This window comes from Ceratina calcarata, unplaced genomic scaffold, assembly GCF_001652005.2.
Source record: "Ceratina calcarata isolate Rehan_Ccalc_2016 unplaced genomic scaffold, ASM165200v1 scaffold110.2, whole genome shotgun sequence".
Classification (NCBI taxonomy): domain Eukaryota; kingdom Metazoa; phylum Arthropoda; class Insecta; order Hymenoptera; family Apidae; genus Ceratina; species Ceratina calcarata.
In genome coordinates this window covers 71,094-88,400 of record NW_017131915.1, presented here as the reverse complement: position 1 = coordinate 88,400, position 17,307 = coordinate 71,094, and the positions used below count along the sequence as shown (strand labels likewise).

The following is a 17,307-nucleotide window of genomic DNA, read 5'->3' as shown; positions in this document are numbered from 1 at the left end:
TAATGGTGTTATAAGTTCTTCTACGACCTCTTCTACTGGCCCTTCAGTAACTGTGGTAACTGGTGCTTTTCCTTCTTCTTCAACAGTGACAACTTCAGTCACTTGTTGCTTCTGTCCTTTACGTTTAATAATTTTCTTCTTGGTCACTTTCTTAGGTTTTCCCCATCTAGTCACTTCCTGTGTCACTGTAACTTGTTCCCTGACTTCTTCGACTTCTGAGGGTTTAGCATACTCTGGCTTTGGTAAGCGTTTCACTATTTCCTCTACTACTTCTTCAACTGGTCCTTCAGTTACGCTTGTCACTGGTGCTTTTCCTTGCTCCTCAATCGTAACTACTTCTTTCACCTGTTGCTCTTTTCCTTTCCTTGTAATTATCTTCTTCCTTGTTGTCTTTTTTGGTTTCCCTTCTTTAGTTGTTTCCTCTGTTACCGTAACCTGTTCTTCCACTTGTTCTACGGTTGGCGTTACGCGCTCTGTTTCAATAGGTTTTAACGGTTTCGCTTCTTCCTCTGGCACTTCCTCTTCCACGGGTTTCTTAATCTTTCTTTCAGGTTTCTTTTCTTCCTCTTCTATCTTTACTTCTTCAGTCACTTCTTCTGCTGTTCCTCGTTTACGTATAATTTTCTTCTTAATCTTTTTAGTTTTATCTGTATCCTGAACCTGAACCACTTCCACTTCGACTTTCTCATCTTGTTTATCTACTACTTCTTCAGCTTCATCAATTCTACTCGGTATTATTTCTTCAACGTCTTCAATTGTTGTAACTTCCTCGATAGGCATGAACTGTTTCTTCGGTATCGATGGTATTTGCGATTTCACGTCTTCCAGTTCCTCTTCAATGACGACGACATTGTCTTTCTCTGCCTCGGTTTTAGGCTTCTTTTTGCGTATAATCGTTTTCTTTGTTTTAACGGCCGCGGTCTCGTCGTCTGTGCTACCGCGCCTGAACTTAGTCGTGTATTCCTCGATTACTTCTGTGTCTGATTCAACCGATTGTTGCTGTGGCAATTCGTGTTTTGTTGTGTGTTGTGTGATTGTGATGTGATGTTGTTGCGCTGGTACTTCTGTAGTTTCTGAAATGTATACAAGAACAAGTGTGATATGATTAACGTGTTGTGGCAGAATCTGTTTCGGCACTATTTTCATTTACTTCCTCCCTCTCTCTCTCTCTTTTGGTTTGACTTCTCTGATTGAATCGCGCCGATCTTGTTCGGTTCGTTTTGTATCGTTTTGATATACAAAATCGTTTGTGTAAAATGAAATGAGATCTTTGTCAGATGAATGATCTGTTGTGTGTAAACTTGTGTGTTAACCTGTGTTATACCGCGGCACACAATGATGCTTCTCACCCAGAAATGGGGCCAAAATCGAATTTTTTTTTATTTTTGTAAAATCTTTTTGTTTTTATGTCATTTATGCTTCAAAATTTAAATTCAAATGAAGAAAATTAGCTTTTGGATAAGATACTTGGTACCTGGGAGTAACATAAAATTCTGTGGAAACGATATATTTATTTTAAATTAGAACCACATCAAATTCTATTTTTAGTTTTAAAAAAAAGTTAGAAAAAAAAATTTTTCGTAGCTATTTATTATTAGCATTATTCTTCCGACGTCTGATTTCTTTTTAATTATAGGAAATGCGTTTTTCTAAGGTACATAAACTTTTGGGATTGACTGTATAGCCAATACATCCTCAATGCGTTTTTAATATAAAATAAAAATATTCTTCGAATGGTTTTCGTACTCTAAAGATACCAAAAATCTTTAAAAAGACTAGTTCTCTTCAATCGACTTTGAAGAACTAATAACATAAAAATATGGAATTTAAAAAAAAAATGAAAAATTTTCTATTTTGGTCGCATTTTTGGGTAAAAGGCACCACTACGCGACACTGTGTCTGATTTGTGTGATTCATACCTACCTTCCCGCCATTTTACCACATCCTACAATCTTTTATCCTACACTTTACAACCCTATCGAAATCTGCGTGGACGCGTACAAACGTGTTCTTCCCCTTCCTCTCTCCCTATCTCACGTGCAAACCGTCAATTCGTCCTCCGGTCGTTTCCTAATCGTCCACGTGCTCGTCCGTCCCGTCCATGGCAATCGCATACCTTGATAACAATAATACTCACCCACAACATGATCCAGGTGTTCTGCCTCGATAGAAACGCTCGCTAACTTCGCGAAAGGTATTACAGACTCTAGCAGTTCTGACTCAATCTCGCCTGCGGTTAGATGTTCGGTTACGATCACACCTTGCTGTATCTCCTCGACGCCTTTAGCCGTCTTACTCTCCGGCTTGGTAACCTTGAACTCAGCCGCAGCATCCTCAGGCTGCACCTCAGTTTTCAAAGCTACCTCGTGTTTTATCACGTCGGGCTGAGCTGAAACCTCTTTGGCCACGCCTTTGATCACCTCCTTCGATTCCTGTTCCGTAGTCGTCACTTGCGTAACTTCAACGCTTTCTGACACCCGGAAGGACACCTCAGCCGTGGCCGATTTGGCTGTTTTCTCAACAACGAAAGTGCCTTCACTTTCTTGTGTCACCGGTTGCAATTGCTCAATTCCTTCGAATGGAATTTGCTCAGGAATTATCTGTTTTGTATCAGGTTTCGCTGTTTCTTCTAATTCACTAGTAGCTGCTGATGGAACTACCTGCGTTTTCTGAGCTACTTGGATACCCATCAAACTAGGTATAGCTGTTTGCTTCGTTGGCTCGTCAGGAGTTGGAAGACCCTTTTCTACCTCACCAAATGCAATTTCTGATACCGACAGGGAAAGCAACTCTTCCAGTTGAGGTTTTCCTTTCTGTTCTTCCGGTGCTTTTGGTTTTGGAAGCTCTTCAGCACTGGTCATTGTTAACACTTCGGATGTCTCTGCCACTTCGATGCTGTCCATCTGTGGAAGAGCTCTGCGTTTTTTAGGAGCTTCCGGTGCTGGTAGGTCTGTCTCTGCTTCAGTGGAAACCACTTCTGAAACCGTGATGAAGCTCATCTCTTCTACATCCGGTTTACCTTTCTGACCCTCTGGTTGTTCTGGTTTTTGCAATTCTCCGACGTTAGTTACTGTTAATATTTCTGTCTTCTCAGCCACTTCTCTTCCAATCATTTGCGGTTGGGCGGTTTTCTCGCTCGGCTTTTCAGGTGATGGCAACGTGTCTTCCAGTTCGCTAGACACTACTTGAGATACTGTTATTGATGTCAATTCATCCAATAGCGGTTTCCCTTTTTGTTCTTCAGGTAGCACGGGTTTCTCTAATTCTCCTACATTAGTCACAGTTAAAACTTGACTAGTTTCAGCCACTTCTCTTCCAATCATTTGCGGTTCGGCGGTTTTCTTGCTTGGCTTTTCAGGCGATGGCAACGTATCTTCCAGTTCGCTGGATACCACTTGAGATACTGTTATCGACGTCAATTCATCCAATAGCGGTTTCCCTTTCTGTTCTTCAGGTAGCACAGGTTTCTCTAATTCTCCTACATTAGTCACAGTTAAAACTTGACTAGTTTCAGCCACTTCTCTTCCAGTCATTTGCGGTTCGGCGATTTTCTCGCTCGGCTTTTCAGGCGATGGCAACGTGTCTTCTAGTTCGCTGGACACCACTTGAGATACTGTTATCGATGTCAACTCATCCAACAGCGGTTTCCCTCTTTGTTCTTCAGGTAGCACGGGTTTCTCTAATTCCCCTACATTAGTGACAGTTAAAATTTGACTAGTTTCAGCAACTTCTCTTCCAGATAGCGCAGGTTGTGCAGTGACTGTACTCGGAGCAGCTGGGCTGTCCAAGGTCTCCTCAGTTTCGTGTGACACTGTCTGAGAAACCGTGATGGAAGTCAGTTCCTCTACGTTAGGCTTTCCTCTCTGTTCTTCCGGTGCCAGTGCAGTTGTCAAAAGCTCAGCGCTTATCATTGTCAATACCTGCATAGTTTCCGCCACGTCATGGCCAGTCAGACTAGGCTGAGCCAACTTCTCTGTAGGTGCCTCGGCAGTAGGTAACACGTCCTCCATTTCTGATGAAATTGTTTGAGAGACGGAGAGAGGAACGAATTCTTCCAAACCAGGAACTCCCTTTTGTTCTCCTGGTTTCTTATCTTCAGCTAACGTGTCCACGTTTGACATTGTTAGAACTTCCATTGTTTGAGCCACGTCACGGCCAGTCAGACTCGGCTGAGCCAATTTCTCTGTAGGTACCTCGGCACTAGGTAACACGTCCTCCATTTCTGATGAAATTGTTTGAGAGACGGAGAGAGGAACGAATTCTTCTAAACCAGGAACTCCCTTTTGTTCTCCTGGTTTCGTATCTTCGGCTAACATGTCCACGTTTGACATCGTTAGAACTTCCATTGTTTGAGCCACGTCACGGCCAGTCAGACTCGGCTGAGCCAACTTCTCTGTAGGTGCCTCGGCAGTAGGTAACACGTCCTCCATTTCTGATGAAATTGTTTGAGAGACGGAGAGAGGAACGAATTCCTCCAAACCAGGAATTCCCTTTTGTTCTCCTGGTTTTGTATCTTCAGCCAACGTGTCCACGTTTGACATTGTTAGAACTTCCATTGTTTGAGCCACGTCACGACCAGTCAGACTCGGCTGAGCCAACTTTTCTGTAGGTACCTCGGCAGTAGGTAACACATCCTCCATTTCTGATGAAATTGTTTGAGAGACGGAGAGAGGAACGAATTCCTCCAAACCAGGAATTCCCTTTTGTTCTCCTGGTTTTGTATCTTCAGCCAACGTGTCCACGTTTGACATTGTTAGAACTTCCATTGTTTGAGCCACGTCACGACCAGTCAGACTCGGCTGAGCCAACTTTTCTGTAGGTACCTCGGCAGTAGGTAACACATCCTCCATTTCTGATGAAATTGTTTGAGAGACGGAGAGAGGAACAAATTCTTCTAAACCAGGAACTCCCTTTTGTTCTCCTGGTTTCTTATCTTCAGCTAACGTGTCCACGTTTGACATCGTTAGAACTTCCATTGTTTGAGCCACGTCTCTGCCAATTAGATTAGGTTGAGCTTCCCTTTCGACTGGAACCTCCGGTGTAGGCAATTCTCCTTCCGCTTCTTGCGAAACGACTTGCGAGACGGTCAACGGCGCCAATTCTTCCACCTGCGGTTTGCCTTTCTGTTCCTCCGGCGCTTTTGGCGCCAGCATCTCTTCAGCACTCGCGACTGTTAATACCTGCGTCGTCTCTGCAACGTCTCTTCCAGTCAAACTTGGTTGAGCAGTCGTTTCCTTTGGAACCTCGGCAGTTGGTAACGCCTCTTCAGCTTCGCCAGAAACTACGTGAGACACTGTAAGCGGAGTTAATTCATCCAGTTTTGGTTTTCCTTTCTGTTCTTCCGGTCGTTTCAATGTAAGGTCTTCTGTTCCGGTCATAGTCATTACTTGAGTCGTTTCCGCAGCTTCACGGCCCAGAATATTGAAGTCAGCCTTCTGATCTTTAGGCATTATTTTACTAGTGAGTACATCTTCAGTTTCGTGAGAGATGACTTCGGAAACTGTTACTGAAGATAGTTCTTCTACTTCCACTTTGCCTTGTCGTTCCTTTAATTCAGTTATTTTTTCAAATTCTTCAGTAGTTGCTGCCGTGACCACTTGCGTTACTTCTGGAGCTTCTCTACCGGTCAAGCTAGGCTGAGCTGTTTGCTCTTTAGGAGCCACGACCTCTGGCAAGACGTCTTCGATTTCATTCGATACAACTTCTGTGACTGTAACAGTGGTGAGACCCTCCATTTGAGGCTTGCCTTTCTGTGTTTCGGGTTTGAACTCTTTCTCAAACGTGTCCTCGACTTCACCCAGAGTCGTCTCCATCTTGACAGCTGTTTCTATCGTAGTCTGCGTCATTGTTGCTTGAGAGGATGCTCGTTTTTCCTCGTGGATCTCCTGGGTACTCTGCATGCTTTCCACCATGGATCCAACTACTGTTTCGTGGAGGCTGATGTCCTGAGTCGCCCTGACTCCCTCCCGTTTCGGTACCACATCGAAAATGCTTTCCTTATCCTCAGTAACGGTTTCAGAAACTTGTAAGGAAGTCACTTTCTGGATATCGACGTCCGCTTTCTGCGTTTGTGGCTTGAACACGCCCTCGAAGGTGCGTTCACTCTCCTCGACTATGTTCTCGCTTACAATTACACTCTCGAAGGTATCTTGTTCAGGAACAGCCACCTGAGGCTTGATTGGTGCCTCTTCAACCTTATCAGGAATATTCACCTGAGATTCGATCGTAGTTGTTTCAATAATATTGCGTTCGGTGATAATAGTACTGCTGGCTGTTTGTGAAGCATCCAACTTCTTCTCTTTGAATACAGCTTCTGCCTCCGCAGATGTGACTTCTGTTATAGATACTCCATGACCCTCCTCGAACGTCGGTACCGCCGTCGAAGAAACAGCTTTAGGATATTTGTCAAAGATTCCTTCGCTCTCAGCACTTGGAGTTTCTTCCACGATAATCGGTTCTAAAGCATCTTGTTTAGGATGTGCCTTCACTTCGTGTTTCTCCAATGGCTGAACCGATCCTGTGCTCTGTTCGACGAACACCTGAGCCTTCTGCGCCACGTCCATGCCAACCTTCGTTAGAGTCACTTCTGCCGTGCTCTCTTCATGTTTCTTTATCTTCATGGTGTCTTCTTTATCTTGAGTAATTACGTGGGAGACGGTTACGCTCTTTCCTTCCACGAAGCTGACTTTTGCGCTGTGCTCATCTAATTTCATCTTCTCTTCGAATGTTGCGCTGTGTTCTTGCGGTACCGTTTCCCTCACGTCGACGCTTTCTAAAGTGGTTTGAGTCGGATGGGCCTCGAACGTGGTAGGCCGTGGAGCCTGTGGTAGTTCTCCAAGCCCTTCTCTCAGATTCACTTCCATCTGCTCAGCGACTTCCTTGCCCTCCATTGCTGGTTTCGCCACTTCTTCGTGCGGCTTCTTCATGGCTGACAATTCTGCTTCGACATCCTGTGTTGTAGTCGCTTCGGTGATAGCAATGAACCTATTTTCATCCACAGTTACACGTGCACTGGTCTTTTGCATGGTTAATTCTTTGATTGTGTCTACTTCCTTCTCTGCCAAGACTTGTTCTGTCGTTTCGATTGTTTCAAACGGTTTCTGACCTACTTGTGCAGTTGCTGTGACAGGTTTTACAATGTCCACCTCCCCAGTACTTTGTTGTGGTATGATCTCAGACCTTTCAGCGACTTCGTGACCGGAGACAATAGCTGGTACCGCAGATCGTGTCTTTTCTTCTTGAATGGTCTTCAGTATTTCTTCTTTGTCAGCTACGCCGACTTCGGTGACAGTAGTCACACGTTTACCTTCTTCGATGGACACGTCTACTGTCTGTACAGTTGGCTTGAACTTTCCTTCGAATATATTCTCTTGGTCTTGAACGATATTCTGAGTGACAACCACGCTTTGATGTACTTCCTGGCTCGACATAGCTTTCTTAGTATCCGGCTTTTCTATCCTCACTTCTGATACCGAATCTTCCACAGATACTGTAGTCGTTTCAGCAATTCCGTGGGTCGTGTCCAGACCAACGGAGGCAGCATGTTTCGATGGCTGTTCTTCAGAAACGTATAAAGATTCCTTATCGGCCGGTGTTACTTGGGACACTGTTACGATTTTTCTACCCTCTTCAAGATCAACGATTGCGGTCTTGTTTTCTGGTAGTTGACCTGGTACGAATTTGTCCTCGCTCTCCTGTACGACAGTTTGAGATTCTATCAGTGGTATCAATGGAATATGTTCTGGTACCGCGATGGCACCAGTTGGTTTTTCTTCAACCAGTTCCCCGGTACTGAAATCGACAACTTGCATGGTCGTCTCTGCGACTACGTGACCGGAAACCAAACTCTTTCCAGCAGTTTTCATTTCTGGTAGCTCCTTAGATTTGTATTCATCCTCTTTATCTTCTAAAACTACAGCTGACACTTGAATACTTTGTTCTTCTACGAGAGACAAGTCAGCCAGAGCTTTTAATGGCGCTTGATCTTCAGTGAACAGTCCTTCAGCTTCAGTTGGCTGGGTTTCCGAACTGATTAGAGCTTCCAGTGGTACACTAGATGGTACAGCAGACGCAGATACTGGTTTATCTTTCTCTAACTCTCCAACACTGGCGTCGACGGTTATTTCTGTTTTCTCAGCTATAATATGACCAGCGAATTGAACACTGGCCTGTTTCTCACCCGGTTTCTCAGGGATTTTTAGCGTACCCTCCTTGTCAGCTGGTATTTCAGTAGTGGTAGTAGCACTGATGATTTCGTTGATGGTAATTTCTGCTTTGTTCGTAATCGCAGGTTTGTCTTTGAATTCCTTCTCAGTTTCACTGACGATAGTTTCGGTTTGAACGATACTTTCATACGGTAATCGTTCCTCTTTAGCAGCACCCGTCGTTGGAACGGGCACAGTCAAGTCCCCAGAAACCGCAGCCGGATTAATTTCCATTAGCTGGGCAACCTTATGCGCGTCGAAGCTAGGAGTAGCCTGTTCGCCTTGGATCTCCAGCTTCTTGAAATACTCTTTCTCTTTATCTGACGCGATCGTTTCTGTCACTGTCACTCCTATTTCCTCCTCGAAGGTAACATCTACATTCTTCTTGTCAGGCTGCACGAAGTCTTCCATCGGCTTTTCTAAATCGACTGGAGCCGTTTCTGATGCAATCACGCTACGGAACGGAATATGGTCAGCCGTAGCTGTCGCGGGAACTGCTTCCTCGTGTTTAAACTCGCCCACGTTGTCAGTCGTGGTCGTCTCACTAGTTTGAGCGACGATATGGGTTGGAATATCGAAGCTAGCCGATTTCGTTTCTGGTTTTACAGCTTCTGGTAAAATACTCTCTTTATCCTGGGTAGTGACTGCTGAAACTATTAAACCTTCACCAGTGACGAATTCCAGATTTGCTTTTTTGTCAGATGGTTTTATTTCGCTGAACGGTGCCTCTGTTTCTCTGGTCTGCACCTCTTCGGCAATAGCTGCTTCAATAGGAAGTATAGTTGTATGTGGTTTCGCCTCTTGGACTTTTTCATCTGGCAAATCGCTCAAGCCTGTGTCAGTAAGAACTTCGAATTTGGAAGCAACTCCTTGGGTGATTATGTCTACTGTAGCTTCCACGCCTTTCGGTTTCTCTTCCCCAGTGAATATTCCTTCTTTGTCTTCTGGATAAGTCATACCAACCACGATACCTTCTCCCTCTTCGAAGGTGACTTCAACGTTCTTGGTATCAGGTTTGACATCTTTTTGCAACGGAGACTCTTTCTCTGAAATAGATATTTCTGTTTGCTCGACGACTTCCAGTCCGGTTTGTTGCTGGCCAGCGTGTTCTTCTTTAACCTTCTCTTCCTTCAGGATATTGATATTACTCGCAAGGACAGTTTCCTGCATCTCAGCTACCTCGTGTCCTCCAGTGATTCCTAGAGTGACTGTTCTTTCTTTTGGAATTTCCTCCACGTCCAATTTCTCCTCCTCCTGAACGCTCATCACTTCAGTTACAGTTAATTTCTCGGTTTTCGACTGGATTTGAAGCTCAGCACTCTGGGTAATCGGTTTGATATCTTCCTCTCTGGTCTTCTCTGTCTCAGCGATGTTCGTTTCTGTTATAATCAATTCCTCCAATGCATCTCGTTGAGGAATCGCTTTTTCTGATTTAGGTTTGTCGATACTCATGTCACCAGTACTCTGCTCCACTAACGTCTCCGATTTCAATGCAACAGTGTGGCCAGAGACCAACGGCTGAGCGGTGTAATCCTGCGGTTTCGCATCGGGACTGTAAATGTTCTCACGATCGTGAGGAATAACTTCTAATACAGTTGGACCAGGTCTAGGTTCAGTCAATTCAACAATCGCAGTCTTCTCAGTAGGTTTCATATCAGTCTTATACAGATCTTCTTTTTCTGCAATCTCTTGCATAGCAATTGTCACGCTTTCTAATGGAATATGCGACGGCTGAGCTACGCCGGAAGCTGGCTTCTCTTCAGGGACGTACTCTCCAGTTGGTGAATGTGTTCTGACTTCTTCGAACACTGGGGCGACCTGTGTGGTGAATTCTGTGCTAGCGTAAGCTCCTTTAATTTCAGAAACTTCGGTGTACTCTGCTTCTTTTTCGCTGGCAACTACCATAGTGGTGTGCACACTTTCAATCTCGTTCATCGTGACTTCAGCCATCATCGACTGGGGAACCTTGTCCTTTTGTACTGGTGCTACATCTTCAGCTACTACAGTTTCACCTACAACTGTCTCTTGTAATCCTATAGGTTCTATTTTAGCTACCCCAGTCGACGGTACATCTTTCTTAACTTCGCCTAAATTGTCTTCCGGTTGGGTCATTTCAATTTCCAGTGAAACCACAGGATGCGTCGGCACGGTCTTTCCCCGATGAGATTCTGGCATCTCAAAGATCTTCAATTCAGCTTCTTTTTCTACAGACGTAGTCTGAAACACCTCGACGCTTCTGATCGCATCGTAACTCGTTTCCACTACACGCTCTTCTGGTCTTACAATTTCATCCATTTTTGTTTCACTATCATGGGCCAAAGTTTCCTGGATCAGTTTCGCTTCTGTCAATTGTACGGAAACGGTTCCACTTTCTTGAACGTATTTCAGTTCCTCTTTGAAGTCTGATGGATAGTCCGCAGTCTGAATTTCTGAGACCGTTACGTGCTCTTCGGGTCTGATAGAAGTTTCAGCCAGCGCTTTCGTTGGCTTCTGATCTGGTTGATAGACTCCTTCAGATTCTTGAATTATCGTGCTCGCGATAGAGCCGATTTCCAAAGAGGATATCGATGTCTCGGCTGTCCTAGCATCTGGCTTATCACCTGGCTGGTACTCCTTTTCTTTCTCAGAAGGCACCGTTTCCACTGTCACAGCAGAAGTGATCTCAACAACATTCAAATCAGCCACTGCTTTCTTCGTTTCTTCAATAGTCAAATGAACTTCAGTGTCCTGAGTTTGGACAGTGGACACAGAGACTCCTTCGAGCAAAGTAACATTAGGAGTGGCTTCGAAGGTATCAGTTTTTCTTTCTGAAACGAATATCCCTTCGCTCTCTTGAACGACGTTTTGCTCCACTATTGCTGTTTCGTTTCCATACGACATTCCAACCTGCGCTTTCTGGCTCGGAGGTAGTCTGCCTGGAACGTATTCGCCTTCCTTTTCAGGCGCGTGCATCTCTTCAGTAACCCTCTGCCGTTGAGGTATCACCGTTTCCGTCGCTACTTCGGTAGGAACTATCAGCTCTGGATAATATTTACCTGGTTTATCTTCAGCTCTAACTTCTTCGACAACCAACGGTTCGACTGCTGTCACGTTGACCCTAGGCTTAGTCGGGACAGTTTTCATCGGCTCTAATTTGTCCTCAGTCAAGCCTTCTTGGACTTCGTACACAGACAGCCCGACTTGGGGTAAGAAAGTGTCTTCAGCCTTGGCAGTCAACGGCGACACGAAATCCTCAGTTGGAACTTCTTTTTGATTCACCATGGTTTCATACACGGTGGTGGCTTCTTGGAGAGTCACGCTGACATCCGCTGTTCTACTTAATTCCTGTTTGGTTATTGTTAAACTGGACACATCGGCGTCATTGGTTAATGTTTCGCTGACTACGATGCTTTCGGATGAAACGACGCCTGGCGTCGCTTCGTAAGTCGTGGGTTTGAAGGTATCAGCGAATTCGCCGGTGGTGGCTTGTACAGTGGTCTCTGTGGTAGAATATGGCTCTACTGGTGAGATAGAAAGGGACGCTTTGCGTTCAACTGGTTTAATCAGGGTAATATCGTCGATTTCTTTTTCTTGAACCGGCACCAAGTGCTCGGTCAATGGTGTGATCGTATCTAAAGTCAATTTAGCTGTCTCTAATTCTGGTTTCCCTGGTGCTTGCTCGACGGTGCGATCTAAAGGTATTACTTGATGTCGTTGGCTAGGAACGTTCAAAGCGATCGAAGGCACGGATTTGTCTTTGGTGATCTCGAATTCTTCTGTTTCTTCTAGTTCAATCTCGTCTCGGCCAAGTTGCGGCCGTTTAGGTTTCAGCTCTTTCCTCACTTTTTCTATGATCTCTTCCTCCTCTTCGACGTCTACGCGTTTCTCTAAATCGTCACGATCTTTTTTCTTTTGAATCAGTCTGCCTTTCGAGTCTGTTTCAACGATTATGGTCTCGGTTTCCTCCTCGACCTCTTCCACGTCCTTTCGTTTCTTCTTCTCCGTTTCCTCGACTTCCTCGATCTCTACAACCTGAACCCCCTCGTCCCTATCTTCCTTTCTCTCCTGTTCCTTCGGTTTTACTTTTCGTTCGCGCAGTGTTGTGTGTGCCTGCCGTGTGTCCTCGTATTCTGTGGAAAGTATGTCAGAATATTCGTGTGAAAGATTAAAAAAAAAAAAATAGCTAAACGCGGCATGTTCGTTCGTTCTCTCGCTCGTTCGCTCTTAAAAAGTTTCATACTCTATGTTCTTGTTGTTGCAGACTACATGCTGTCGAACGATTGATGCGGATGCTGCTTTGTTTTTTGCGGAAGACAGAACAGAATTCAACGTGCTTCAAAACCTACGTTACGTATACAATGCACGCTGGCTGGACGGAGCTTGTGTGAGAAGGTGAGAAACGAATAAAAAAAGGAAAAATTTTAAAATTGTGTGGTAGTATTAACAGCGTGTATCGTTTCATTCTCTAGACTAGACTTTTCCAAAGGTATCGTATTCTATTGTGGTTCCAGTATTTAGATCACGTGTGGGCAAACCCTGGCTCTGTAGCTTCTTTTGATCCGGTCCATTTCTAGATAATGAATAATCTATTTATGAATAAATATAACATTAAACAGTAAACTGTTTTGGTTCAGTTAATATTAATTTGGCATTTGACTCGGAGACAGAATTTGGCCTCAAACAGGGAAAGGCCAATTGCTGCTGCCCATTTAGATGAACAATATTTGTATTGACGCCTCCTATTCATAAGATTGTATCTTGGCGACTGTATTAAATCATATCACGATTAACAATTAATACTGAATTAATTATAATTGTATACCATATTAATAAAATGTGTATCATCGTGAAAGGACTAACACGATTGTCTGTCAAGTATAAAAGATGATGAGAATGAATCGTTTGACAGTGTTCATTGTATAACTGAATATACAGTTGTTTCATTGTACGATTACGATGTCTTTGGAATGTTTGTTGCGGTATCTAAGTAAAGAATAGTGTGCCTTGGCATGCGTTGTTTAATTAACAAGTGGTGAATGTGTGTGACAATATCGTGTGGTGGGCAGTATAAAAATAGTACAGGCCGGCCAGAAGTCAAACCAACGTGAACACAACAAGAAACAAATGCTTGTCTGTTACACATCGTGCTTGCTACAAAAATTGAGATAAAAAAGGAGACGGGTGAATCTTTTGTCTAAATTAACCGCTAATCATCTCTCGTATGTAGGACATCACTGTTATACATAGATTCATGTGAGTGTGTAACTTGAATGTGTAACAGTAACAAGATAAACATACATATGTATATACAAGGTATCCCACCAATCATTGGACAGCCGTTCGTTTTCTGAGTTATGGGAGATAGACAAAAATTTTTATACAGAACTTGCACGGTTTGAGGGGACACATTTTTTGGTGGAAAATCAATTGTAGTTTTACGGTATTATTTACTGAGATACGATAGCCAAGTTTTTTTTTTAAATGGAACTATTTTCTTTACTTCCCTTTGGTCCTACGGATCCTACATGGCCATTAATTTCAAGTGACTCAGCCACAAGAGGATCTCCTATCGTGTTTCGCATTAGCGAGAATTAAAATCGACTTTATACATGAAGCGTAAATGAAATCGTCTTGAAAATGTCTATCAAATGATGTAAATGAGATATACTTATTGATCCATTTGAAAGATGCGAAATTGACCATCGTATTTCATTAAATAATAACGTAAAAAAAATTCGTTTTCATAAAAGAATGCACCCTCTTGAACCCTGCAAATTCTGTATAAATATTTTATCTACTTCCCATAATGTAGGAAATAAGAGATTGTTCAGTGTTTCGTGGGACACCCTGCATGATGTCAAAACAGCCAATTGCATTTTGAGAATACAATTGTGATATTATCCACTACTATAAAATGCATAGTTTAGAAACTATGAAATATATAAACGTGTAATCGTAAATAAATATAAGAGTATTTTCATATTTAATGACAATATTTCACAGTTTCTGACAAATATAAATGTAACGGGGGCACACAGAAAACCAACATTAACAAATCAACAAACTCTGTTTATGAGATGCAATGAATCGAAGCTTAACTCAAATTTTACTTACATTGAGACCGCGGTTAGCAGCGCAAAGCTCAAAAATAGAAGCGTTTGGTGAGTCGACGGGTCGGGCTGTATACTAATATGGGTGACTAAATTATGGGATTGAGGATTATACAGGGATTGAAGGGGTGTACGGCGCGTGGAAAGCATAGCGGCTTAAGCAGAACAATTTTTACTGCTATTATTCGATCAAGTAAAGCTTCATGCATCTGAAAGAATAATAAAATACAATCATTACGTAGAGACCGTATCGTACGATCGATCACGCACATATTTCTTTTTTTTCTCTCAAAGACTTGTGTTTATGTGCATTAGTCAGCAATGAGATGTACTTTAATTAAGATGATCGTCAAGCTTTATAATGGAATGATAAATTAAAATCTGGTATCCGTCCAGAATTGCCACATTCCTTCAATTAAATGCAGACGATTTATAAATCCTAAATCTTCTCTCGGTCATAAATTATATAAAATTATAAAAATATATAAACAGAATGCAAATTCAAGGAATGTTCATTTAATTAAAGTTTAGATGAATCAGATGATTCAACTGGAAACGTGGATGTGGTGCCGACTGTTCGGACATTAAAATGTTTGCTTCGAGCGAATGAGAATTATTATGGAATGCTGCCCATTCGTGACACGAACAGCGTATTGTACGAATGTTTATCCCATGCACTGAAACTCGTTGCTTCAAACCTTTAATGTCTCGAATATCCTGCGTGCGGACGGCTTTTCTCTCGTCCCGCCTCTCTGCAATAAGAAAAATTCCAGATTTTCTTTCGTGGGATCCTCGGGAAATGGGAAGTCAGTGTCAGAGCAAAAAAGAAAAAACAAAGAAACACACACAGATTATGGCACAGGGTAAAAAAAGTATTTTTATTTCATACTTCGAATGTACAATACATAATTTGTATAAACGAATAGAAGAAACGTCAGACTTCTTCGTTCGGTTAATGTATATACAAAATTAAAAAAAAAAACGCATGCTTATTCGAAGCCGCGAGGTATTTACAAAAAATTGTATGTATATTAAAAAAAATTTACAAAGTTATTTGTAATAGGCAGCCACGCAAGCACACACAAAAAATTAAGTTTAATATATTAATAGAAAAATTTGCAACTTGTTTTGTAGCACTGTGTTCGTGATTTTTAAATAAGATTTCGCGTTCATTTTCAAACAGCTCACATCGGATCTCGACTTACCCATAAAGTGGACCTCCGTTTTGCGGACGACGTCCACTCGTTCCGTAACCCTTTCTTCAGTTTCAACCTGTATCGCATAGTTTCATTATAATCGTCAATAATATAAATGTTTATATCTTATTTCAAATCGGGGAAGTACTTTTACGCTGACTTAATAGCACAAATATTGTGTGTCATCGAAAAGAATGCAAAAGAATTAAATAGTTTATTAATAACAATCAGACTCTTACTTCTGTGGCTTCTGTGACTTCCCAAGCTCGTGGCCGGAAGTCTTCCGGCGCGAAGTGGGTGAGCACCTCCTCGACGGTGACGTGTTGCAACTCGATCATCCTCATGAATGCCCGGAACCCAACGGTAGCAGCCACCACACTCTCATCAGTAGTCGTCTCCTCCGTAAGAACCTGCGTGATCAACGGCCCATGTCCCTCTCTTTCCACCAATTGAACCAGCGCATTCTGAGCCTCGGGTGTCTTCAACGCGGGGAAGTTATCCGTCCTATACAGGCTCTCGTTGATCTCGTTTACGGAGACGCCCTGTCTGACTAGGAACCCGATTGTGGCTAATTCTCGAAGCGGAGCTTCGCCCGGACCGAATTCCTTTGCATGGAGCACCTCCATAATCTCTTCCACCTCTTTCGCAATGTTTTCTCTCTCTCTTTTCACGACCTCTTCTATGGTTACTTTCTTCTTCTTCTTTTTCGGCTTCTCTTCTGTGACCACCTCTCTGGGTTTTTCTTCAAATATCTCTTCTTCAGTTACTACCGTCTTCTTCGCCTTTCGCTGCTTCGTGTCTACTCGTCTGATCTCTTGGACGCTCGCCTCGGTGCGCACTTCGGATACCGAGACTGTCTGCAACGTTTCTGATGTAATCTGGGCGCGGTCGACCACCGATTCCACAGTAAAGTCTTGCACCACGTCGTCAGTGGCCACCTCCGAGATGACGACCACCCCTTCGCGTTCCTCCATCACTGGTTTCGCACGTTCATCGGGCTTCGGTACCATCTCACGGGGTTTCTGATCGTCGATCTTCTTCATGGACGCAATTGCCTCCGTCATGACTGGCTCTTGGATCGGTACCACTTTTTTCGCCTTTGACACCTGTAGATTTTATAAAAAGTTTTATGCATTGCTTCACCCTTGTGGAAATTAGTAAAAGGTTGTGTATTCACCTCAGTTGGTTTCTCTTCGATAACTTCCGTCGTTTCGAGTACCTGAGTCTCCTCGATGTCAACAATTTTTCTAGACAAATGTTCATTATCAAAAACACAATCAATTTTATCAATAAATTTGCTAGTCATATTAAATTTATGATCGTTACTAACTTTTCTTCTGGCTGTTCCTTAGGAACTAACTTCTCTTTACGTAGCTCCTTCTTATCAACTTTTACGCGTTCAGTCTTGATCTTCTCCTTCGTTTCCTTGGCTTTCTTCAGCTCGGGCTTCTTTTTCTTTCGCGGCTTTTCTTCTTCCGGCTTCTTCTCAGGTTTAATTTCCTGTTCTTCAACATCTTCATCGAAGCTGAATGTCCTCTCACCCGTTACGTCTAAAAAGATTTACACATCAAAATTTTTTTCAAAATTGCGAAAAATGCTTCAAATAAAAGTTGTTTTCCTTCTAACTTCGATATTTAACGAGTTACGTATGATTATTTGGCATTTTATTGATGTTGACAAAATCCGACCATCCCAGCGTCGAAACGGTGAATTTTTGGAAAAAAATTTCGTTTTTGGCCAATAACTCCGAAACGGATGGACTTACGAGAAAACTGCATCAGACCTTTCTTGTAGAGGACGACTAGATCTACAATTTCC

At 42.9% G+C, this 17,307-nt stretch overlaps 1 protein-coding gene across 1 annotated transcript in view; it reads right to left on the bottom strand.

Annotated features, from left to right (window-relative positions):
- The window catches only part of sls (sallimus), a 110,701-nt gene that overhangs the window by 31,727 nt on the left and 61,667 nt on the right, over positions 1–17,307 (bottom strand). The window contains exons 46-52 of the mRNA XM_026810800.1: positions 16,820–17,039; positions 16,667–16,736; positions 15,729–16,595; positions 15,499–15,565; positions 14,992–15,045; positions 2,138–12,313; positions 1–1,073 (exon numbers count right to left, since the gene is read on the bottom strand). Of these exons, the coding sequence (XP_026666601.1) occupies positions 1–1,073; positions 2,138–12,313; positions 14,992–15,045; positions 15,499–15,565; positions 15,729–16,595; positions 16,667–16,736; positions 16,820–17,039 (12,527 nt within the window). The remainder of the gene's footprint in view (positions 1,074–2,137; positions 12,314–14,991; positions 15,046–15,498; positions 15,566–15,728; positions 16,596–16,666; positions 16,737–16,819; positions 17,040–17,307) is intronic.